The sequence below is a fragment of the Pteropus medius genome, unplaced genomic scaffold (assembly GCF_902729225.1).
Source record: "Pteropus medius unplaced genomic scaffold, Ma_sr-lr_union100, whole genome shotgun sequence".
NCBI classification, from domain to species: domain Eukaryota; kingdom Metazoa; phylum Chordata; class Mammalia; order Chiroptera; family Pteropodidae; genus Pteropus; species Pteropus medius.
This window is the reverse complement of record NW_024344437.1, coordinates 7,262,776-7,289,172: the sequence shown is the minus strand read 5'-3', so window position 1 is coordinate 7,289,172 and position 26,397 is coordinate 7,262,776. Positions and strand designations below refer to the sequence as shown.

General features: G+C 43.0%; 1 protein-coding gene and 1 pseudogene across 1 annotated transcript in view; one reads left to right on the top strand and one right to left on the bottom strand.

The window, feature by feature from the left end:
• The window catches only part of ATP8A2 (ATPase phospholipid transporting 8A2), a 236,978-nt gene that overhangs the window by 146,662 nt on the left and 63,919 nt on the right, over positions 1-26,397 (bottom strand). The window contains exons 16-24 of the mRNA XM_039873056.1: positions 24,760-24,835; positions 19,208-19,313; positions 18,406-18,488; positions 15,623-15,672; positions 13,466-13,535; positions 11,679-11,763; positions 10,551-10,690; positions 8,839-8,977; positions 938-1,002 (exon numbers count right to left, since the gene is read on the bottom strand). Coding sequence (XP_039728990.1) covers positions 938-1,002; positions 8,839-8,977; positions 10,551-10,690; positions 11,679-11,763; positions 13,466-13,535; positions 15,623-15,672; positions 18,406-18,488; positions 19,208-19,313; positions 24,760-24,835 — 814 coding nt within the window. The remainder of the gene's footprint in view (positions 1-937; positions 1,003-8,838; positions 8,978-10,550; positions 10,691-11,678; positions 11,764-13,465; positions 13,536-15,622; positions 15,673-18,405; positions 18,489-19,207; positions 19,314-24,759; positions 24,836-26,397) is intronic.
• LOC120610752 (uncharacterized) lies at positions 5,001-5,119 on the top strand (annotated as a pseudogene).

Sequence of the window (26,397 nt, the reverse complement as noted above, 5' to 3'; positions counted from 1 at the left end):
GGGAGAGAGTGCCTGGCCTGCACAGGATCCATGGCCTTGCCAATTTGCAAGTATAGAAATCTCTGTGCTGTGTCTCCTCCATCTAAAATGATAACCAGTCCTATCATTGGCTGACGGGAAGTGTGGCTTTGGGTGCCTGTCAGTCACAAGCCCTTGTTAAAAGGCCTGACAAATGAATCTCATTGTTCAGCTCATATCTTCATATCAAACCACTTCCCAGGTCATAGGTTACTCTCAAATCAGCTCCCACTCCTGGTCTCATCAGTGACTTTCGGCCATGATGCGGTGGGTGGGTAGGTGTCTAAAATGCTCAGAGAACCATGCCATCCAATTCCCTATGAGCTGGTGGCATTAGGAAATTAAGTACATATGTATCCTATTACTATATAAATTTAAACAACTCCTGACACTTGAATATTATCTTTAATTTTAAGTTTGTACTAGGAACAAAATCCTACAAGTCTCTTTAGTAACCAGCACTGGAATTAACCATCACCACTTAATGAAAATCACAGTAGGAAGTTAAACCAGATTAAAAACTATCCTATTTTAAATTCACAATTCTAGGTGAGTAAAATAAAGTATTATCAGGCAGCAATGTTCTAAGCTTATTATTTTGAAGATTAAAGATAAGACTTGATAATATTTGTTCGTAAATAAAAACAGAAACACACAGTAGTTTTCTGTGTTTAAACCAGATTAAAAACTATCCTATTTTAAATTCACAATTCTAGGTGAGTAAAATAAAGTATTATCAGGCAGCAATGTTCTAAGCTTATTATTTTGAAGATTAAAGATAAGACTTGATAATATTTGTTCATAAATAAAAACAGAAACACACATTAGTTTTCTGTTTAGATTATCAGGCATAGTAGAAACAAATGAATAAAGAGTATAACATGGTTATATCAAATGCAACTTTTGAAAAACTACTTACATCCAAAGAAGCCTCCTTCAGTAGGATCAGGGCCATATTCTGTGATACCAATCGGCAGGAATATCCTAAGGAAGAGAAGGGACAACACACGTGAATTGACCATTCCGTCCATGAATGCATCTTTTTTCAATGGTTGTTCGAATTCAACTTCCCTTCTCATATCTTCCTTATCATCACTTTAGAGCTACTGGTTCATAGAGAAGAACTGGGCAAGAGTGAAGAGTAGGAAAAGTAAGTTTAGATTGATTTTGATTCTTGCAGACAGCTTTAAGAGAACTGCTTGGGAAGGTCTTTGTATCTAATGGCTGAAATAAATACTTGTCAATTTTCTGTGGATTTTTCTTTATCCTTGTCATCCTTGTATAACATTAGTATAAGCCTTGGGTTATCTAAAATAACAGCAAACACTTTAGAAAGACAAACAAAATCTAATGGTGCTCCTAAATCAACAGAACCATGTCTATCATCATATCAAGATCCGTCGTTTGCTTTTTGAAAAAGTAGGTGATTCTTACAACTGATTTCATAGGAATACTATTCTCCATCGAGGGAGTCACTTTTCGTACCAAAAGTTCAAAGCAATCTTCATTTCAAGAATTAAACCCGGGTTTTTTTTTTAAAGTTTGTTTTGGAATAAAAGTCTTCTGACACCAATTCTTATCTACAATTTTCATCCACTTTTTAAATAAAGTTATCTCGATGGGGTGCAAGATACTCTTTTCCACATATTTTCTAAGAAGCTTTTTCTTACTCAGGCTTTGCAATCCACTCTGAGACATCTGGGGACACTCAGTGACACCCCAGACCAAGATGAGAGCATCTACCGACTCCTCCCCATCAAATCCACACACCCTGGGGAGGAGGTGGCTCCAGCAAACCGCCAAACCAGGTATCTGTCGGATCTCTAGTCTTTAAAATTACCCTCCACCTTCTCAGTGCCCCTCAAGAGAGAGCTGGCATCGTGTGCTTTTTACCAACCCCCATCTCAATTCATCTCATTGAGGAAAGACGAGATTCCTTCCACCTGTAAACTGACCCTGACAACCTGTTTTTTTCTCAGCACCTTAAGCTAATCGGTCACTGATTACAGACGCATGAAACAAATCATCGGTACACAGAATTTCAACCTTGGAACAAGGATGAATGTGACAGTCTCAAAGAAGAGCCCTAACCAGTGCTGTTTCTAAAGCGAGGAGAAGCCTGCATGCATTCTCCTCCACAGCACAACGGAAATACCCATCCCCACAGATGCTACCGTAACTAGAAACGGAGACAGGCACTGAACTAGGGGACAAGCCACAGAATTGTCACGTTCGTGTGCTCGGTTCCCCTCAGCAGGTCTCCTTTAAATCTTGGGAAGACTCTACTGAAAGACACACAATAGAATTCCAGACAGACAAAAATTAAGACCAAGAAAAACCTTGTTTTTTGTTTTGTTTTGTTTTTGTTTTTTTTTGAGGAGGAGGAACAAATATTTTTATTTGTTTATTTTGGAATGTACAAAGCATATCCTTCACTGATTGTCATTCGAGAGGAATATTTTGCAAATCGGCTCAGAAGACAAATTTTAGTTTGAAAGCACAAAATTATAGCTTTTAATCCAAATGTTATTTTTTTAAAGCAACACCATAAAGACATAGTCCAGGCTGTTAACGATGGTTATCTCAAGGGAATGCAGTTATTTCGCTTGTTAAAACTACCACATGTTATTTTAAAAACTAAAACAAACTGAATGATTTAAAATCACAATACCACACAGGCAAATATCTATTAAACCTCTAAAACAAAACAAAAAGGCATGGGGGTGGGACATGATACAATTTTCTGTGCGTTTTCAAACTTGGTCATGTCCGTATTTTAACAATAGGGATGAGTAAAAATGAGAATTTCCCAGAATGCCATTAAAATTTCTGCGTGGTAGGACTAAAATAATTGAACTCTTTGTCTCCCATTAAAACTTTACAAATGTATTCCTCCTTCACATAAATTCTCAGGCTAGGTCCAGAAGGGAGGCCTATATTTTATTTTCATTCACAAAAGGAGATATTGCCATTTTAATCACTTCCACGTTAGGCTCGCTCTTTCTTTATCCCCAGAGACTTCAGGCAACTTCATGCCATAGAGACTGTTACAAATTTAGAAAAGCTGATGCAAAAGGATTTGCTGGTAGTTTTTGATTTAAACAACAGCTGCAGAAGCGAGCTGTAATTTTTAAGCCCTAGCTTGCTGCTTTATTTTATATTTTTCAATTTAAGTGGAATGCCACTTGACAACTGAAGCTACACAAAGATATGGAAAGACGTTAAGTACTTTTCTAGCCATTGGGGGGGAGAGGGCAATAAATAAAACCACTGACACCTGCATGAATTTAAATATACAAAGCTAAAGCTTTCTGAGAAGGACCAGGTTGCTGTTTTTCTTTTCATTTGTAAAATGGAGCGAGATTTTGCTTAGAGAAGTATCACACAGAACACTTGCAGTAGACAGACCATGGAAGTTTAACAGAGTTAACTGTGACTTAGCTAACGGAGCACATCAAATTATGTCAATCCACGTTTAGTGTGCTTGATTTCTAATGTTTTTGGATAAAATGAGATCAACTCTTGGAGATACGCCAGGTATGAACCGTCAGTCCACACTTGTAAATTGACATCTAGTTCTTTAATCTCGCGGTCTAACAAGACAGCCGTAAAATGACTGAGACGAGAACCTGGGGGAGTTCACTTTTTACTACAGCTGAAACTAATGGTACGCTACAAAGGTGTTCGGTCTTTCGATGACCTGAGTATGATCAGCATCCCAAGAAATCGAAACAGTACAGAGTCTATAGTACTGAGAGCTGGACTCGATTCTAAGACAATAAGATAACGGTTCATACTAAAAAAACATTATCAAACCCAATCTCTTAGATCTTGCAATCAGGGTCTCTTTTTCTGAAGTAAGCTCATATCATCAAAGATACATATCCAAATCCACTTTTCCTTGGCCATGGTTTTGGCAGGGTTGGGGAACATTTATTCTTCCTAACCATGCATCCTAGGATCGGGTTAACGAAGCTACACATTGTTGGGATTCAACAGGCTTCCAAACCCTCATTAAGTGTGCTGCTCGTTCTGAATATTTTCACAGAGAAAGCAGTCAATCGGCATCTGAGTGTGCGTGTATGAAGCACATGCCTGACACCAGGAATGAGTGATGAAAGATGGGACTCTGGCCCTATTCATGATGGAATCAAAGAGGCTCAGGGCGGACCCCTTCGTCATCCTGAGCCTGAAGGCTGAGGACTCGCCCAGGGTTGGTCACGGCAGGGCACCTTCCCTCCAGATCCTTCGGCCCGTCTCTGGAAAACTCCATCACATGCCAGACACACTCGGTTTCGCCTCGTGACCTTCCCTCAAACTGGGCCCTCCTGACCCATTCTGAGCTCAGTCCCTTTTTTTTTATTCCTACATAAATAAACTCTTGAAGCCTCAAGTTTTAAGCCTATCTCATCTGTCAAGTCTGCCCAGGTCTTTTTCGGCTCAGATAGTTTTCCTCCTGGGAAATGAACGTCAAGTATGGCAGTCACTTGCTCAGATTATCAGCACTCTCACACCTCTGTGACCTAGGCTAAGTGGCTTGACATATCGGTGCCACAGTTTCGTCTCTCAAGAAGAGGTAATGCCTACTCAAAGGGAATTAATTATAAACCTTACATAAAGGACTCGGCACAGTATATAGCTAACATTTACTAAGTAACTACCGGTTATAGCAGAGTCATGCTTAAGATCTCTACTGCATAGTTAGTGCTTCCTCATCTGCTTCACTCATCATTAACTCGTCCCCCTATTAGAGAACATAGTTCCCCTAAGCTGATAGCAGGGCATCAGGTGACAATGCTGGCTGCACATAATCAAAGAAATAACGTATCTGACTTTTCTGGAAAAACAATACTAAAAGTATGAATGCCACCAAACACTGCCCAGCTTCACCTGCGAATAGGGACTTGTCTTCCTTTTAATGAGCAAGACAATCTATAGATAATAATAGGAGGGGCAAATACCATATTTCAAACTTACTTAATGTCTATGGCCATGCCACCCTGAACAAGCCCAATCCCATCCGATCTCGGAAGCTAAGCAGGGTCGGGTCTGGTTAGTACTTGGATGGGAGACCACCTAGGAAGACCAAGTGCTGTAGGTGTTAAAAATAAAAAAAAAAAATAAGGGATTGTAAGCTGACAAGGTCCTTGCAATCTGTGAGGTCAACCAAGGGTTGCCTCGCCTAAAAAAAAAAATTAAAAATAAATAAGTAAATAAAACTTACTTAAAACTCTTAAAAAATTAAACTTCTAAGACTACTGAAGCGGTTTAAGAGTGTCACATGATAGGGAAGCAAAATGCAAGGGGAGGGCAGCAGAATTCCGACTCCCACATGGATTACACGAACGCCATTTCCATCTTAATGACTTTAAAATGGAACACCCACCAGGATTTTGTTCTCACTCATCCTACATTCATTAGAGACAAATTACAGATTCAGAAAACTTCACATCTAGCGTCTAACTATTTAGAAGATGTTTTTTATCCAGGGGTAACAAGGAAATGACGGCCACACGAGTCACGAAGGCCGCACCTGAGGTTTCGCTTTAGCCTGGCTGATGCCAAATTTTAAGCCTAAACAAAGAAAATTGCCGACTCCTTAAAACACAGCTAAGTTTGCATAAATGCAAGCACAGCATAGCAAGGGTCTGAAACCCACAGGCAAGATGACTATCTACAGACATAATAGTCACAAGAGACACAAATATCCTGGATTGGAATTTGGCTAAGCATATTTATTTTCAAGGCATGAGCTACAAGTTATACTTTAAAAATAAATTTTCTAACTATGATCAATATAGATCACATGCTAAAGAGAGTCAACAGCCCAAGCACACCACAGGTCACCTTCAACAGTGAGCTCTTACTATATGTACCACGAAGGACATGCTGCCAACTAAAACTGGATGAGTCAACAATTGTAAGGCAACCCAACTTCAGAGACGTTAAAATATAACAACAATGTGCATCTTACAATGGATGAAATACAGAACCATTCTCCCCAGGTCTGCCAACTAGAATTTCAGGGAGTGGATTTTGTGAAAGCTGTGTGACTCCATTTAAAATGAGCCCTGAGACCTAGCACCATGTTGGTCACTAACAGAGCGTGACCTTTGTAAACCCTGAATTTCCCCGCTTGACACGATTTGCATGTAAAGACTAAAGACAGTGTCCAGAAAACAGTCTTAGCACAGTGCTTGGTGCTCAGCACTCTTAATTTGTTCTCTTTCTTTATTTCATCCAGAAGTAGAACCTCTGGACACTGGATCTTCTTCCCAACTATCTCCTGGGTACCCCAAAACACATGTGGAGTGCAGTACAATGTACGGAATATCCAGTCAGTACGATGAGAGAGAGATCAATAATGGTTCTTTTACTGAGGGGATGAGGATTATATAGCTAGAACATGGGCTTAAAATCCAGAATGCACCTGGAACAGGGCCTCGTGACGCTTAGGCTGTCACCCATGGTCTGACACGAGCAAGTCTGATAAAATGTCTGGACATCTACATGTTCTGTATCATCTGCAAGCTCAACAGATGTTCTAAGTCAGAAAATGACATTTAATCTCTCATTATCATCCAGGGTTACAAACTTGAGTTCTGAATGCAAAGTGAAAAAAGAATTCAGGCATAGTTTCTTCAAAGAACATAAGTTTCACAGCTGTCGATAGCATACTTAGCAACACCAAAGAGATGTTTGAATTCTATTGACAAACGTGCACAAATATAAATACAGAAAAGCTCCAGGATAAACCTGAGACCTTGGCAAAGTCATCAGCTTATAAGTAGGAGGCATCATCTTCCAGTGGTCTTGAGGAGCATTGGCTAAAAAAGACCAATTTTACAATACCGAATGTCAATTATAATTAAAAAATTAAAAATAAAATTTAAAAAAGATCAATTTTAACATATCTAATGGATGTGAGTGCTTCTGAAACCAAAACTACAAATGCTGTTATACCTTCTTTGAAAAACAGCACAAAATAATATTACTGTTATCTGTAAAAACTGGACAGGTATCGATTGTCTCGTAAGGCTTGGGGACACCCACTGTGTGCAAGTAAAACGTTCCTTTGGGAATAAGAACCTACTGGTGTTTTCTGGGTTGATTTTCAGACCTTTGCTTTTACTTGTGTTTATCTCAAACTTAGTTAGACTCTGATAAGCTCAGGTGTAACACAAAGAACAAGCAGGAAAAGGGACACGTGTGCTCCGGAGGGCGGGGTGACACGGCTAAGGCAGCAGGAGATGGCAGTCCCCTCTCACGCTCGCTTCTTGGGGCGAACACGAGAAACGCTTATGGAAGTTAAATCTGGGGCTAGGGACCAAGGCTGTTTGTCCGGCAGAAATACTCAAACGTTAAAAAAGCTTATCGCTACAGTTCAATTTTAACTTGCATGTTTACCCACTTCTTTTATTATTGCTGGAGGAGATCAGAAAACGCATCCCTAAATGTTAAGCTCTTCAGGGCGGCAGTCAACTCTATGTGCCTATATGATCGAGAGCAGGTGTTTTAGGCCAAATTATAAGGGAAATAATCCCTGAAGGGCCGATGTACATAGAAAGAGACATTATACCAACAGCGAAGGTATGACCCTTCATTATAAAGACGTAGCCAACATCACCAAAGGGCTGTAGCTACAGGTTTATAATTTTTGGTAGCAGTGATGGCTCTGCACAGAAACATCACCACGCTGTTTTCCAAAATCATGCTTTTGTGAGACAACTCACACAAATCGATCAATGGTCTATACCTGATGCTTCAGAGACCACTCATGAATCATATGTCACACTCTTGTGACTTTAGTTTCAGTTTGTTGGGAGCCCAAACTGCATTTGATAGCTATAGCCTTGGTAAGAAATGATTAAACGGCTTTTGTCCAATTTAAAAAAAAAGATGAACTTCACTCTAGATGGTAGGTATTGTCTATAGTCAAGGTTATCCCTTTAAGAGAGTCAGAGCTGATTCAAAAAAGAAGGTTCAAGAAAAAGAGCACTACTGGATTCAGCCAATAACGTTTTAGGGAATTCACTTTGAACAAGACAACCGTCACTTAAATTCAGATGTTCTAGTATGTTTCTTCCTGAAGCGAGCTGTAACAAAGAATCTGTTTCCATAAATACAAGTCATGTCGTCCTTATGTATTAATTCCATCACATATGCACCAGGATTTGTTAAACCATAATGGTGACAGAAGTACCAGATGATTTTTAAAATAAATCAAATAATCAAAATTAGATTTTTTTAAAAAAAATTATTAGTTTCAACTCCTTTTCAAACTTAAAGTGTACCTCTTTAACACAAGTGAAGTTTCTTGGACTTAAATTCCCTGTCTGCAATTTCGATTTCTGTGCGATTCTTAGTGAGCAAAGAAGTTGCTAACCCAAGTGAGGAAGGGAAAAATACAAGACTCTTAGAAAAACCCATCAACTGGTAAAATCATAAAAATGGTTACAATTATGTAAAATAACAGTACATATTTAAACTTAGTGAAAACATGCTCTCAGTCTCTTAGACTAAAATTTTGTGAAGAAATCAATAAGAAAATCCAAGTTGTCAATTCTTGAATTCTATAATCCATATAACTGTGTCGAACACTTTTCAGGAAGATGCAATAGTATAATGTTTTATAACAGGCAGATAATGCTCATTAGAGCATCTTCATTTGATTTTGGTACAATTTTCTTGGCCTTAGAATGAAGAGTTCTCTAAAATATAATCTTCTATGCATTTGGGGACCCCTTAGGCACTTCAAGAAGACACTTTAAAAATGACACCAAAAAAACAGCATCAGGGAACTATTTTAAAATTAATTACCTATATTAATTGCAGTTTCTTGCTTGTCGCCTGTCAACACCCATATTTTAATTTCTGCCTTCAGCAGAGTTGCTATAGTTTCTGGAACACCTGCTTGAAGGCGGTCTTCTATGGCTGTGGCTCCGAGTAACAGTAAATTCTAGATTGAAAAATACCTCCGATTAAAGTTTGGTATGTACGTAAGAGCAGCATTTATGACAAAACCCCGATGAAAGAAAGGTAGTCACACGGTTCTGAGACAACCACCTTTTTCCTCCTCATTAAACCTTTGTTTGCAGAAAATTAATAACATCTAGATGTGTGGCATCCCAAAACCACTCGCAGTGTGAGAACCTCTCCAGCCACGTGAGCAACCCAGTACTCATTGTTCATTTTTGGTCCACAGGCACGTTGGGACAAAAGTCACTGGCAGTTGAGCACTCGGGCGGGTTATCCTGAGGGTATTGATAGTGCCTTAGCCCGTCCCTTTCACTCCACAAACGATCAAGTATTATGCTACAGTTCACACAAGAAGGACTGATTCAGTGCTGAGAAGCTGACCTCACCTGAAATTGAATCAACTGGTGAGGAAAGCCACCCCATACACCTGTGCACGTCACCGATTCAACCTCTTTTCTGATTCTAAAAGGAACTTTGGATATTTCCAATAAAGCAGGGCAAATAAACACTTGAATTCAGTTCTGCTCTTACCCAAATTCCATTAAAATGATAAACAAGTGAGTATAAAACTCAAAAGCTGAGTATAAAAAAGCAAAGCGGAAATAAAAACACATATACACACACAAAGGAATTAAAAAAAAAAGCAATCAAGTGATGACTTCAGAGGTATAAGAAACTGAAAACTGGATGGACCAATGGTTGCTGACAGGACACAGAAAAAGGCGAAACCCGGCACCAAACCAAAACTTAATAACTACCCTGCATTGCAGTTTCAGCCTCTCACTGCAGTGGAATCTGAAACCAGTCAGTCTGGAATTTTCTGATCAATATGAGTGAGGCGATCTGCCTGATAAGACCCTCTGCCGTTCCCTTCCTCACAAAAGAAGATGACCTGGACCAAGAAGAATCTTTTCTTTCTTTTGGCTAATAATTCCCTGGCCACACCCTTCTGCCTTTAAAAACCTTCCATCTGTACAATGCCTCAGAGCCCCATTCTGGTTGCTGGATGGGGTGCTGCCCCAATCACAACCTGCTTAAGCAAGCCAATTAGATCTTCAAATTTACGAGGTTGAATTTTGTTCTGTAACAGAGGGAATCCAATATATAGAAAGCTAATGTCTTTAGGTAAATGGAAAAGGATAACAACAAAAATCAAAGTAGGCAATATGGAGTAGCAGTGGCAAAGCTTAAAAATTATTAGATTAAGTAAGTGTGAAATTCTCAGTATGTATAACACTAAGTATATCTGGCCAGCTTACGAATTCTGATTGCTCCTGTAACTCAACAGAATGAGCTAATCTTTTTAAGCCTATTCTGAGGCAATCCCAGAAAGTCACTGATGCTGTTTTTGACCTAAAACGTCTTAAGCTATCATTTAGCTGAGGGTGGCTGGATCTCAGATAGCTCATAAAAACTAAGTGTCTCTTAAAGCGAAGAAAGAAATGATTAAAAGCAAAAGCTCACGAGAAAAGAGAACATCACTTATAGGGAAAGGATTCCTGCTCTGAGTCATTGACTGACGGGCGGTGACGCCTCTCCCCAGGCGGCAGTACCTTCTCGATGATCTCGTAACAGGCCTCCAGCCGCTGAGCTCTGTCTTTCAATATGGTGCTGGCTTCTTGATAGACTTCCAGCCACTCCTCATAATCCTTCTCTGAGAGGTCAGCGTAAGCCACGCAGAGAGTCCTCAGGCCTGCAAAACAGCCACAGAGGCACGCCACGCCATGCGGCTCCGTCGTATATACCAGCATGCTCAAAAAATCTAAAGGAACCAACGCGTTTTAGGTCGCTCTAATTCAACTTTCACACACCTAACAAGGGAATTTTAAAACAACTCTACTGTCTTTTAACAGTAGAGTTGTTTTAAAGCTGCCTCTTCTGCAAATCCGAGCACAGGAGGAGCCATGAGAGGGGACTTCCTCAGCAGAGGGGCCCAGGAGCGGTGCCCAGTCCACGCGCAGACAGACAGCGGCAGGTGTCAGCAGGCGGAGGCAGCAGGAAGCACGTTTCAAGACGGCAAGAGAAGCCCAATGTGCGACCATGTGAAAGATCCAGACTCGAGCAGCCATGTCTGAGTGTGTGTGTGTGTGTGTGCGCGCGCGCGCGCGCACGTGTGCACATTAATGCACACGTGTAGTCACAGGAGCACGTGACAGGAAAGCGGCAGTTGGCACTTAAGGCTCCAGCTTTCATCCGTGTCGTTTAAAGCCTTTCAGAGAACTGCCTTCCTCGTCTTTCTCTATGAGTTCAGTGACTTATTTCCTTAAGTTGTTAGCTTCCTCTGTGCCACTCCTACGGAGTAAACTTTACACCGTCGTAGGATAACGAGAGAGAGACGGGAAAATAACAACACGGGCTCTCCAAGAAAGGGGGCCATAACTGCGAGCTGAACCTATGTACTGTGACCTGGCCCGCCTTCTGCCTCTGCACTGCAGGGAGAGAGTTAACAGTCACGTGCAGGTAACTGAGATGGACTGTGCCACGCATCTCGTCACTGCCACCGGCACAGAATGTGACGGCTGGGGACGGGGGCTGGCGCTAGAAGAGCACACGCCTACCAAGCCAGGTGAGCACAAACATGACGTGTCTTCAGAACGTGACCGCCTACCCAAGCCCCAGCCACGGGCCCTTGAAACTACAACATCAATGGTTAAAAATAACATTTCCAAATTTCGACTCACCTTCCGTGGCAAAATATTCCAGATGGCATAACGTTTCCTCCATGTATTTTGAATCTTTTGAAAGTCTCTCAAAAATTACATTATCCTGTAAAATAGGGAAACATGGTGACGGACACGTCCTTGAGAAGAGCTTCGGGTCAGCACTGCCCGCGCGGCTTCGTGTCCGTGCTGTTCACTTTGTGTGTGTGAGACGGCTTGAGCGGGCGAGTGGAAGCTGAGCTCTTGGCTGACGTCAGTCAGGAGCTTGGAAAGCGAACCGGGCACGGAGGCATCAAAACGAGAGCATGTTGGGGAGGACCACAGGCATCAATCAGGAGAGTCAGGGAGCCCAGGGGCGCTGCCTTCACCCGAATCTGCAAAGCTCATACCACAGTTTATAACGTCTTTTTGCAGAAGTGGGGAGGGTGAAACACACATCCTATATTGTTCGAGCACACTCTTGCTTCCTGCCACGGTCAAAGCTCTCAACTAGGGCGGGTTCGACCCTCTAGGCACTGATCCCAGGTGAGTGTGACGACTCATCACTCGGTGACGACTGCCATGACCGACAAGCAGGGCTGGGGGACCGGATGCCACAGGTGATCCACCAAATATGTTATAAACGGTACAGTTTTAGGACACTAAATTTTTCTTAATAGAAACCTAACTTGGTTGGGGCTGTGGGGGTGGGGAGGACGGTCAGGCTGAAGAGAATTAAATCCTATAATTCCTACTGCAGCGTTCCTGTATTCACGCCGTTTACAGTCACAGCCTTCCTCTGCACGCCCCCCCCACAATGTCCCCTTTTGTACTTTCTGTAGTACTTAGGACACAATGGCAAATAAACAAACAAAAAGTTTAAAAAGCATATCACGCGAGGACATAACCTAGGTGACCCTGATTTCTGTTGTCACTATAAACGCAGAACTCTTTAATGGGTTCAGATAGAATGCATTTAGAAATCACACGCACTACTCATTTTTTCAAAGCTCTAGTCACAGTATATTCAAATAAGGCCATGCTTCTTCCCACAATTGATAAAGATTAGTAAGATTTTCAACCAATCGTGATCCTAGTATGTAGCTTCATCTTTCTGACACGGTCTCATAAAATGAGCTTAATAACTCTTTCCCTCAACACATAACGTCATAATTTAACAGGATATAGTTTTGTAAGTTAGGCTTATTGGCAATAACATCTTTTCTTAAAGATAATATGTTTAGATTTGATTCCTGGGAGGCAGAAAGGACAAAAAGCCAGATCCAGGAAACTGACCAAAGGGGGCAGTAAAAATGTGGCCACAAATGGACATGACCCTCATGCCTGTTGCATAGCGCTCTGATGAGTAAAAATATAAATCATAAAAATTGAGAAGAACAGCTGTTTTAAGTACTCGGAGAGGTGGATATAGCTCTCTATATAGACAGATATATAAATATATAGATAGATAAATCCTATATCTATCTCTCAGGGTACTTAAAAGAAGATTGTCACAGGTCAAAACCATTTACTTTATCTTCCCAAAGTCACCACCACTGTGTGAATCTGGAACCAGAACTCACACTCCAAGGATTCCCCATGACACAGCGAGCTTCTGTTTCTGAAACCAACCGCTGACTAAAAGCAAGCTTTCCACGGACCGTCTCTGCCACCCCGGCTTGAGCCATCATTACCCAAATTGATTGGCCGCAAACCCGAAGGAGCCGTCCAACCTCGGGCAAACTACCAGGGACAGGGAATGAATGACAGGGACAGCAGCTGGGAAAGGCAGCAGCGTCTGCTGGGCCGGGCTCCCCGCCAGTACTTACAGCCCCTTTGCAGTAGAGCCGGAGCTGTCCCGCGGGCGTTCGGACAATCACAGACATCCTCTTTCTGTTGCTATGAGAGTGAAAAACAGGGACGTCGTCATTGGTCTGTTTTATCGGACCTGCGTCCTTTGATTAAACAGCAAAGAAATCGGAAGGTGAGCTGGCAGGCCCCAAAATGAGCAAGTTCCGTTTTTCCCTACTTTCCCCTCAAAGTCGGACTTTAATGGTACACCTCCCGCTCTTTTTATTTACACATCATGTACACACGCCTATTCCTTTCCCTGCCGTAGAAACAAACTGGTATAGCTATTTATAGAAGAGACAGGAACAGAGAACTTAAACATCTACTATGAGCATCTGACTCCCTTCTCATGATGCTCCGTAAAAGAACTTTGCTTCATTGTGCAGCTCAGAAACAAGACGTAACCTGCTCACTTAACTCAAAAGCCCCTCATTGAGTCTTCCTCTCGCCGGGGAGGAAAGAAATGAGCAGTCAGCGCTTCTCTCCCTAGTCCAGCACGGACGCTGCCCTCGTCATCTTGCGTCAGGACCCACCCGCACTCAGGGGACCTTCCATGGCTCCCCACGGCCTCCGGCTTCCCCTCCCTGCTGACCCCACCCCCTGTGCAGCCTCGCTGGGCCCCCGCCGGCCCCTCCTGCAGCGCCAGGCCTTAAACTCACCAGAAGACCGACCACTCTCCTCTCGTCCTTCCTTCCATTGCAAAATCTCTTCCCCCCGAAACATGTCCCAGCTGCAGTGGGCCTCAGACCCCCTAGGAAGGTCATTTCCAACGGACTGTCCATTCCAAAGACTAGGCGACATTCTCTCTCCAGCTTTGTGTCTATTCCCGCATCCTAACGCACAGCGCTGTCTCTGACCTGGACTGGAATCCTCTCTCAGCTACCCTTTGAGCAAAGTTATTCGTCTCGCATTTCAGTGTCTGTGTAAAGCAGGGTTGACACCAACTACTTCAAAGGAGTGACTAAGTGGCATCTGGAAAAAGATGAGTCGACTAAAACAAAAAAGAACCACAACTGTAACCGCGAATGACTTTTTTGTTCCCTCTCACTCTCCCATGAGAATTATTTTTAATACATCCTCACGTCTCCATCCATATTCACCTGTTTTTATCCAACTCCCTTCTCTCCGCCTCTTCCTTCCAATAACTGCCGGTTCCAGTTCATGAAGCCACACAACAGCACACGGTTTCCGGGACATCAACAAAAGCTGGGGCACGAAACGTCTGGAGAGATGTTTGCTGTGTCCCTCACCTCCCCACACAGAGACCCCGTCCTCTGCTTCCCACAAGAACTATTATCAACCCTCTCTCTCTCTCCTCTTGGACACTCAGCCCCAAGGGCTCCTGACCCACCAAAGTTCAAGTTCGCCATCCCAACACTAAAGACTAGAGCTGGAAAGCACTTCCTACGAGAAGGTGAAAAAACTCATCTTTTTCAAGTAGCTCATAAAGCAGACAGAGCAAACAATGTGGAGGTCATTTAACAAAGGTCACTGAAAACCCCACCTACTTTTAAGAATAAGAAAAGATGCTTTCGAGACGGCAACAGAACCTTGCTCTCGTATAGACAGTTCAGTGTTAAGGAGGAGGAAAAATCCAAAACGTTAAGGTATTGTTTATGACAAACTATGAAGCATCTAGGGAAACAAACAATCTAACAATTATTCCCAGGTCTCATATTAAATAAACTACACCGGGAAAGACCGAGTTCAGATACATACAGGAGAACTGGCCGCCTCAGACCAGGCCTCTAATGGGATGATCTGATCTCATCTATCCTCATTTGTCAGTTTCTCAGACCCTGCATAGAGGGCCCGGATGGACGTGGGAAGAACCAATGGAAATAAGGGACCCCAAACACTGCAGACGTGTCTGTGGCTCCTGACAGAGGACATCTGGTTAGGGAAATCTAAAGAAAATGAAGGATATGAGAGCACATTTCATGTGGAAAAAAATTTTTTTTTTTTACCTATTTCTCTTTCTTTAATGAAACCTATAAATTCCAGGGAGAAGAGGGCTTGTGGAGATATATTTACTATATTTAATACTTACGTTCTATATTTAATCACACCGTCAAGCAAACACTCTGATGACGCTGTTACACATATAATTTCAAGTACGTGAAAGAGAAACATACCTAGAAAATTCCAGGACATTAAGGAGTCCAAAGGTTTGTTCCTGTCCCATCTAAAGAAAGAAAATCAGGCTCTTAGCTGAGATGCGAAGTATTAAAATCTCAAAGCAACTGTCTCCCCGTTATACACCTCCCCGCAGCCACACCTGCCCCCTCCCCCTCGCCCTCATTCTCAGGGTCTAAACGCCTTTTCAACCACCCCAGTTTCCTAGAAGTCAGTCTGGTGGGGTCAGAGCTCCCCCTTCTGGTAGAAGCTTTGCATTTTTCTCCAGTTAGTTTGGGGGTCATAAAAGCCGGCTGACGTGGCCACTTTCAAGACATGAAAACAAAAGGTGCCAGCTACACAGGTCCCTCTGAAAGCTTGGGGCCAGCTACACTTCCGCATTCAGAACTTCATGCATTTTTCAGGAGCATACGCGTACACCGTAACGTCCCCGGGGCAATGCTCTGTAACAGAACGCATCAATTTTCTTCAGCAAAACGTGTGACTATTCACACTAAGTGTGATCTGTAAAGACCATAAACAGCCTCCTGTCACTTCCGGTTAGCTTTAGCTGCCAATCTCTATGCCCTAAGTTTAGTAAAAAACTTGAAATTCAAACCTTCTTGGATTTGGGATTTGAAAATAAGGAATTATGAATCTGCCATCAGATGTTAGGGCAATTAATGAAACATCCTTTTGTTCAGATTCCTCAAAGTTAGAACCTCAACGCTCTCATTTTTTTTTCCCAGAATATTCCAGATCACGTATGTGCCATTTTCAAACTTTTTAATTAAATCTCGTCTCTATTTCCCCAATACATCACAGTGGAAAGGACGTGGGCTTTAGAGTTCAAACCCAGTTTCTGCCACTACATGTGTGCCTTTCTAAGGAACGGTGATAGCACCTGACCCCCGGGTTTGACAGAAGCAATTACATGAAGCAACATGCACATTACCAAGGGTGTGACTAATACACCACAACACAGAATAATCATTATTGTCCCATCGACACTCCCCGCCCTGTCTCTTTGCACCCTAAAACACAACTAATGACCCACTTAATCCAGCCTGTAAGGGCTTTCGTTCTCTTTCTGCCACCCCCAGTTTCCTTTCTCCTCAGTCCTCCCAGCTCTGTCACCTCCCAGTGCCCACTGTGTCACCCCTGACCTCGGCACCAGAGCTGTGACGGCCAGGAGCTGACCCCCTGTACCATCGCCATATCGGCTGCTCCCACGGGCAGCCCATCGACTCAGCTGTGAAGATTATATGGCAGGCCACGTCATGTAAACAGCTGGCCACCAACTCAAGAAATTTGTGGTTTTGACGCTACCCCAGTAATAAAGATTGAACAGCATTTTGAAAGGTATCGTTATTTTTGAATCGTAATTAATGAGTCCTCTATACTCCACAAAATGTGGCCTTAATCGTTCAGTAAAATGACCCAATGGTGCCAGCCCACTTCTCACCGGCGTCTAACGCCACGATGACGAGGTCGACTGGCTCCCTAGCTTCCCCCGATTTATCCGGCACTGTGAGCAAAGCAGAGGCAGCCACTGTCCCCTTGTCTCCCCCACCAGCCACACGCCCTCCCAATCCCCATCACTGCGTGTCGAGGACAGCAGCCCCATACAGCTGAACATCCCGCATGAAGGTTACAACAAAAGTCTCCTCCAGCTGAAGGGGAGGAAGACTTCACTCGGCAATAGCTTCTGTGGAGGAAACGCTACCGTTAGTCAGGACTTTGTTCCTCTTTGACTGACTGCACACTCCCCTAAGCTGAGTTCCCTCTGCTGGTTGAAGAAGAGTAAAAGTAAATATGAGCTGATCTCTGTACTCCATTAAAAAACAAACAAACAAACAAACAAACAAACAAAAACCCCACCAAAACTGAAAATGCCAAGAAATGGGCACTTTGGATAAGGTATGATATTTTATAGGTTTTGCATGTAAGTAAAGGAAAAACGGACTACCACAGGGTCAGGAACGCCTTCAGGTTATTATATAAGCTACAAGTGAATTTCTGATGCATTAAAGAGGCGTAGGGATTTAAGGATGCGTAAAGAAAAAACTCGCAATCATCTGTGAGTCCTCCCCAAACTGAGGGGCGAGAAAGGCAGAGGAGAGAGAAGGCCGCGGGCACCTCCAGACCCTCATCGACCCAGACTGCGGGAAAACGCGGCCCCTCTCACTGGTCATCTCGGAAAACACCAGTGCCTTGCCAGTCCCGATCAGCAATTCCCCCCACTGCCCTTCTCAAGGGTCCCTATTTGATCTTATTCTTGAATTAAATGTTTTCCCATCACCAAATTTCTCCCTCAGCCTTCCTGAGAGGAAAACTAAGGGGAAAAAAAATCATAAAACAAATAAACTCCTCGACTCCAGAGAAAAGAAAAACTCAGGTATGTTAAAAAAAAAAAAAAAAGACCCTAAGTCTGTCTCTCCCAGACATGGAGACGGAAGCCGATGGACCAAGGGCCCCACGAGTGAGAATGTCACTGGGGCTGCGGAGACAGAGCTGCAGGCCGTGCCCTCAGAGCGAAGGGGACCTTACGGAACGAAGCGGACACCTCGGAAGCTCTTAGCTGCAAATAATGCCGCGTTGACTCGCGGGGAGGCGTCATTAAGAGAGAAAAATGACTGCGATGCAAAAACAACGCGAATGAACTAATGCGATCGCAAACATCCTCGGTTTTTCAACAGCTCCAGTTTCTCACTGACAACGAAATAGGCGTTTAGCTACCATACTGACAACGGACACACTATTCCAAATACATCGCCTTCAAAAAAGTCGGCACGTGACTCACAGCTTCTATGATGACCGAGTAGGGCGTCCTGGCCGTGAACACGAAGCCCAGCTTCTTAGCGCCTTTCACCAAAGCAGCTTCATCTGTCAATCGAGAGTTGACGAAACATTGACTAACCACTGGCACTGACAGAATTCGGCTTAGCGAGTATTATTCTTTAATTAACCAACTCTGCCTCAGCTGAGGAGGACTGTCCTCGGCAGTGAGGACTCGGGCACTCAGCTCACTCTTCCTCCTCACCCTCTACCCGGGACATGATGGAAGCAGGTTGGTTAGAGGAGAAGGCACAAGCCCAACACTAATTCATGGGGACGAGAGTGATCACGAACTGACTATTCTCGGTCAGGGTCAAGTTCTCTAATGACCTTAAGCGATATTCCCATGACTTTCTGACTCAGCCTCCTCTCTGAGCCAGGAGATGTTTTTTTATCCACACTGTGGGCTCCACAGAGCGCCAGGCGTGGGTAAAGGCTCCACAACACAGTTTTGCCCGTGGGCGGAAGATCCATGAGGGTTTGGGGGTGAACTGTCCCCGGACGGCTCTGTCTAACGTAACAGCTGCCGCTAGGAAATGCAGGATGGCCCCGGCCACCTCTCACTGTCAGGGTCCCAGGAGTTAGGAGGACCCAGCTTTCTGCAGTTTTAACACTTGCAGCCACAGCTCGGTAACCACGTGAGGCCAGAGGCAAACGGTGGGGTCTTTGTGGGACAGGCTGCGCCGCTGCACCTCCCGCAAGTGACAGCGAACCCCCAAGTCTCCAGAGAAGGGGACAGCCCGGCACATCCCACCAAGAGGCCTCACCTGGGGAGGAGGCCTGGTAGATGATGCTGTCGCCATTCTTCTCGGGAACGACGGTGTGGCACACGGCCAGAAGGGTGAGGAACTCTTGTATACAAGCAGCTGTGGGCTACAAACGGGACACCGAGTTAATCCATCTGTGACCACAGCGCTGGCACGCGTCAGAGTCGGGCCTCTGTGGGACAGTCGGTCACCTGAGAGGGCCGTCATGGCGTCTCCCGGGGTGGGGGAACCAAGAGGCAGCGAGTGCCCCCTGGCGCCCCGGCACCTCACCTCACGTCACGCCCGACGCCTCGGACACCCCTGCCACCCCCAGGCTGCCTCCCTCGTTTTCGCAAGACCCGGGAGGGCGAGCCGGGCGCCCGCCCTCCTCACGGACGCGCGCCCAGGCCGCGCAGCCAGGACGCGCGCAGACCTACGTCGCTTCGCCGCGGCGAGGGCAGCGCCGCAAGCGTGGGGCTCCGTCGCGTCTGCTCCCCAACCTCATGGCCTCCTGAAACCTGCATGCCAGCGCACCCCTCACCCTCCACCTTGTCTACAGAACAAAACCGGAATGTTCCTGGGTATTCATTTAATACATTTCTTCGTCCTCCCCACCTCCCCCGCCACACGAAACGCTTACCCTTTTGCATTGGGATTAGACTATATATTTATAATTAGTGGGAAAGTGAGGTTTTAATACCGTCGCCCCATCTAAGAATACAGTATGTGTTGCTATTTATTAAAGCCTTCTAAATGTGAGTCCTGGCATATTTTCATTCATGAACCGATTATTAATTTATTAATATTAATCATTTTTATTCATTCAAAAAATATCTGCATGCCTACTATGTGTGAGGCACTGTCCTAGTACTTCATTGCTTTTTGTGTTATGAATATAATTTTCTTTCCATCATATTTTACAAGAATTTACCGTCAATATGTAAGTAAAACATTGAATTTTATAAAATTTAATATCCAACTATAACTGACCTCTTACTAGCTCTATGAGGTGCACTTGACTCTCACAGGTTTTCAAGGCAGGCAATTACATCATCTACAAATGACTACTTTTCTCTCTCTTCCTCTCCAATATGTACACTTGTTTAGTTCTGCAGGATCTAGCTCTTTTAGAATGATGTTCGAAGACCGAGGTGACACCGGGTTTCCTTGTCCTGAGGTGATTTCAAATTCGCCGTCTTTAATGTTTCACTTTTAAATAAGCAACTGACTATAAGTTTGAGATAGATTTGTATTTTCACCTTCAGGAAACAACTCTGTTTGCTATTTTTTGTGGAGTTAGTTGTGGAGTTAGTTCTTTTCTCTTTTTTTTTTGTTTGTTTGTTTAGTCATGAATGAACAGTGACTAACATTTTAAACATTTTTCGTTTCTCATCTGACCTGTTCATGTGTTAAGAGCAATTAATTGGAAGCAGATCACAACTGTTCACATGGCTGCTTGTCATCGGCCTTCTGCATCTGAGAACTAGCGAGTTCTGCGCATCAGCTTGTCCCATGATGAAATGACACAAAAGAGCGGCTTTGGTTTTATGGCAAATAAATGTACTTAACAGTGAAATGTTTTGAGGGTCATAAAAGATTGCATACACACTCGAGTTAAATTTCTACCTTGAGTGGTAGGCCAGACAAAATTCTTAAAGATCAAAAAGTATCCCTAAGACAAAATTAATCCACCTTTGGATCTCTGCTTAACTTGATATTCAATGAGGAGAAGGCGACGAACTTAATTTGAAGCCTATGGATAAGATGATTTTAATATATTTAGACAAGTGCTCCCTATTTGAAAATAAACATTTTTCTGTAACTTCCAAGAAGAAAAACATTTTATAACTTCCAAGAACTGACTGTTTATTGGAGAATATATGTAGGTGTGTGTGTATGTGTCTATACACACACACACATACACACACACACACGCACATATATACACATGTACATATATGTGTATATATATCTTTTTAGATATATATTTAGATATATATTTTAGATGTAGATTTCTATAAAAAATTATAGAAAATATGCATATAATATTTACCATTTTAGCCATCTGTAAGTGTACAATTCAGTGGCATTAAATACATTCACAATGCTGTGTGCCTATCGCCACAATCTATACCCAAATCTTTTTCATCTTCCCCCAAAACACTGTATCCATCAAACAGTAACACTCCATTCTCCCTTGCCCCTAACCCCTATTCACCTTTATTCTTCTCTGTCTCTATTCTAGGTAGGTCATATAAGCCAAATCATTCAATATTTGTCCTTCAGTTAACAGATTTTAACCTGCACAAAATGCTTTCTATATTAAAAATGAGTATTTTCGATTTACTTGATGTACGTAAAAAATAGCAGAAAATCGTCTTGCATTCCAATCAGCAGCTGCAAAGTATATAAATAATAACATATACAAACAATTTCTTCTTGAAGACTCAAGCTCAAAAGCCCTGGGCATAACGATTCAAAAGAAAGTTTATTCTTTCTTGGCAAATCTTTGAGAAATTGTCTCACAAATAAGGAGTCACTGATTAGCAATATAGTTAAGGGACCACATGAATTATTCCTTGAAATTTTCCATAGTTGATTCTCTAAGAGGCAAATTCCATCTTGGCCTTCAGCCCACACAAAGCTAAAACGCAGTCCTGAAGGACCCAGAAAATCAGCAATGATGACCCAGGAAAAACAAATTCTGTAGCAGATGTGAGTACCTTCTTGGACTGTAAGGTAAGGATCTTCCTGGTTCAAATGCTTTAATTTTAGTCAATGGTCCCAAGACAATTTAGATAAGAATGTGGGATATATCTATAGGCTAAAATCCTAAAATGCTTCTTCCCTCTCTTCAACCATATTTTGGCAAAATAACCAAGTGATCTAACAGGCTCTGTATTTAAAATGTTTAAAAACATCCATTGAGTACATTTAATCCAATCCCACACCTTCTCAAAGAAAAACATTGGCACCTACAGCCTTTATTATTTCTAGTTGAACTAGATGCGAAGCATCAAAGGGCTTAATCAATGCAGTAACCAGGATGAAGCAGACCTCAGAAGGCTTCAAGAATCCAGGAAATCTTTTTTAAACAACAACAACAACAACAACAACAACAACAACAACAACAAAACGCTCAAGATAGGGCAAGTATGCTTTTACTAAAAACCAGAAAATAAATTCCTAATCTATGGCCTCATTAAGCATTTAATGAACAGTGAGTATCCAGATTATTAAAACACCCTTTAAAAAATCCTCGTGTTTTCATTGATAATCTCCCTACGTAAGGCCTTCCTTTTCACTCCCTTTTCGTCAGGGCTGTGTCTGCCCCTTCTCTCATGGATCTTCTCGCTACAAAAGGAGATTTGGCTCGGGAGAGGCGAAGGTGAGGAGGAGAGCGAGGAAGGAAAAAGGAGTTCATTAACTTCTCTAACAAGTTTCTTCAAAAAAGCACGCCGCCAACCATGGGACAAGAGACGCTCATTAGGGGATCCTCATCCAGGCCCGGTCTCCACTCAGATGTCGACAGAGGACAGGCTCGAGAGCACGTGATCAATCGATGGTCAAAAACCCCCTCCAACATGCAACTCGTTCAGATGCGGGTTCAGCTTCGAAGATGACATCTGTACACGTACGCAAATGAACTGAGCCAAGTATCTCGAGTGTCCAAACGCTGGGATCACAGCAGCAGCCAGGGCAGGGGCCTCCGAAGCCTCTCTTCTTCCAAGGACAATTTGCCCGGGCCTCTGGGTCCTCTGTGCCAGCCCACGCGGAGGCCCGTGAAAACACCGTTCAATGCGAGCGGCCATGCTGCCCACAGCTCAACAGTTCTGGCCGCCGGGACACCCAGCAGAGGGACTGAACTTCTCTGTCTACACAAAACAAAACTGCTTTTCCGGGGAGTCACGTCATGCCTAGTCCTATGATGCAAAAGTATGCGATGGCTCTTAATGATTTTACATGTCTATTTCTCCAATTAATAGAAATCCGTTGTGTGTTTTTTTATTCACCTCTTCCCCCAGGACCTAGCAGAGTGTATGACAGAAACTAAGCCCTTAAACTGATTGCTAAATGAATGAATAAAAGAGTCTCTCATTTAAACAGGGATCCAGTAGTTTGCTGCCCACACTGTACCACGCTCAACACTGAAAACGCTTCCTCTGCTGCGTTTTTACCTGTCGATCTATGCTAGGAAAACAAACTCTCCGAAACTAGCCTAAGGTCAATTTCCTAAGCCTCTCTGTCATCCTTCCACGTTCTCCTTTCCCATTCACCATCCCAGCTTGAACGGACACATTCAGTCAACCCCCTTCGTGACTACCTTCAACCTAAATACGACTCGAGAAAACCCGAGTCCTCTTTCAGAAAGCGAGGCCCCACAGTGCACCTGTTTCTCTGACATCCTTGATCAAAACTACGTTCCTCCAGAGAAGCTTCTTCTCAAACGCCATTCTTCTGCTTCGAGAACCTCTAGGCTAGAGGCCGGATCTACCTCTAAGGTCAAAATCCAAGAAAGGACCGCATCAACGTCTGTGACCTTGACAGCCTCAGCGCAGTCTGTGACCACTTCGTCAGCATCACTAGGGTGGAAGCAGAATGCCAGCACCCCAGACTGCGGACATGGGTGCCACTCACACTCACATTTGAGAACAACTGTTGGGAAGGTTTTACCATTAACTAACGGGTGCTAACGAGGAAAGGAAACTGCCTTGCTGAAAACTCGGAGAAAGTTTTAAACATATCTCGCTCTTAACCATAATTTACTAAAAAAAAAAAAGTTTTAATTTTGTTCAAGTTTACCTAATTTTAAAACTAAAATGCTTTTCAGAAAGAAAATTAATAATATTACATCTAGTTTATATAAACTAAAGTGGTGGTGAGATGCTTGATCTCGAATACTTTTCTAAGTTGGTATTTTTCAGAGGATGCTCTTTAAAACATGGATTTATGCGATGTAGCAGTTAATCCTGCTTTGTTACAATAGTTAAGAACCAAACAGACTTAAGATACGAGTCTCGTTTCTACGTTTGTTTGCTGGGTTAACTCTTGGCCACGTCGATCTTTCCATGCAATAACCTCTCTGGCATGACACAAGTGCTAAAGGAAATGCATGTCAAATGTTTGGCACATAGTAGGATGCTATAAACGTTACATGTTGTTATACTTCACTTTTGTTTCCTAAATGATCCTAGTCAAAGGACATCGCAATCATTTTTCAAAATACATGACCTCTTAGACTCACAACTCTGAAGAAACAGTACTGCAGAAATCTTATGTAGAAAGCAACAGAAATCTGAAATGTTAAAATGAGAATTGTACGGCAGGACTTGTCTTAATGTGCTACTTTATAACTTCACCACATATATAGTTCAGCTTTATATTAACTTATGGAAAGTGTTAACCACAAAGCATTTCTTTAAGATCACATCTCTAAGGTGCTAACACTGTAAAAGTGAGACAACGTCTCTCTCCCAGCCTCCAAAATTGCAACTTTCAAGATTCTACCCACTTACATAGATAAAAGTGCACCATACACTATTTAATGTCCTAGAAGCAAATGGTAGCCTTACGTGATGATCCTCTATGTTCTTCAAGAGCCTGGGATCATCAAAGTCACATGAATCACTAGGGGGACAAGACATCCGGCTGTCAGAGAGAACAGAAAATATTTATTCAGTTCAAAAGTTCCTTTAAGATAACTCAAACCTAGTAAGAATCTGTCTTCAAGAAGAACCACATCCAAAAAACCTATAGATTTATATTAAACTTTTAAACATCTGGAGTATTGCATATTATTTCAAACCTTAAGACAGGAAATCTTTAACCTTACTATAAAATATTTTATAAGTTATTATGACCAACAACATAGTCACAAGGACAAGGAGAAGAAACAGACGCAGAGATCAACATCGTGACTTGCTCGTTTTAGTTGGTCTCTGTGTAACGTCTATCAGGAAAATCTTCCTAGAAAACCTGCACAAAACAGGTAAAATAGAGGAACTACTGTATTGTAGCTATGCGATCATTTATGGCCAGGGCTCAGGCGTAGGAGAGAGAAGGAAGGAAGGAAGGAAGGAGAAAGGAAACTTGATATTATGGCTGTGTACAATCACCCTGAAGAAAATGTGAAGAGTTAAGTATATTCATGTATCTCCACTCCTTGAAAGCCTTTCTTCAGAACAACACCTGAAGAAGAGACAATAGCACAGCAGATGTCAGTCTGAACTCTGAGTAGATACCAGAGTTTAGTGCAGCAGAGAAAACAGACACCAGTAGCTTGCAAAGTGAAATGCCGAAATGCAAGCTGGTGCCCCAGGAGGACCTTGTGAAAACTGAGACACAGCAGTGTGAGGTACCCGTGAGGTAAGGGGAAGGTAGAAAAGAGGACGGGTCCCAAACGCACCTGAGGAAAGGGTCAGCCTGCAAGAGCCTGCCCCATCCCACACAGCCAGGTGACTGAACCTTCTGCACCCAGAAAAAAAGTAGAAGGTTTGTCCTCTGAAGAGGATAAAACACAGTAACCTTGGACCCAGGGACACCAGGCACATGGTGAGCAGGGTAGGCATCCTCCCAAGACAGGAGTTTTAAGTGAAATCTTATATATGCTGAAAGCTACGATCACCAACCCTCTGCCTCCCCTCAGGTCCCATAACAACCACAGCCAGATTCACAGCCCTTGGCAGAAAACGGAAGTGTTCTTCTTGTGAGAAGATGACTGATCAGCTCACAGGCAAGACCCACAGACACTGCCATCTGGAGATCCTTTAATAAAATGGTCAGCCCTGGCTGACCGCCCCACAGAGAAGCACGTCAGACACCAAGCACCCTGTCCCCACTACATGTGTAACATAGCCCTACTAAACCGTTTTGTTAGTGTATAAATCTTAAAACATGAGCAGACAACACCACCAGTCCTAAGAAAAATGTAAATCAGAACCACAACGAGATACCACTTCATACTCATTGGGATGGCTATTATATTTTTAAAAATTAATTAACAAATGGCTCGAGGGTGTGGAAAAATTGTGCATTACTGGCAGGAATGGGAAAATGGTAGAGCTGCTGTGAAAAACAGTCGGCTGGTTCCTCAGAAAGTTAAACACAGAATAACACATGACCCAGCATTCCCACGTTTACATACCTACCCGAAAGAATTGTACTCCGATGTTCACACGCATGCTACACAACATGTATGTCACAACTTTGAA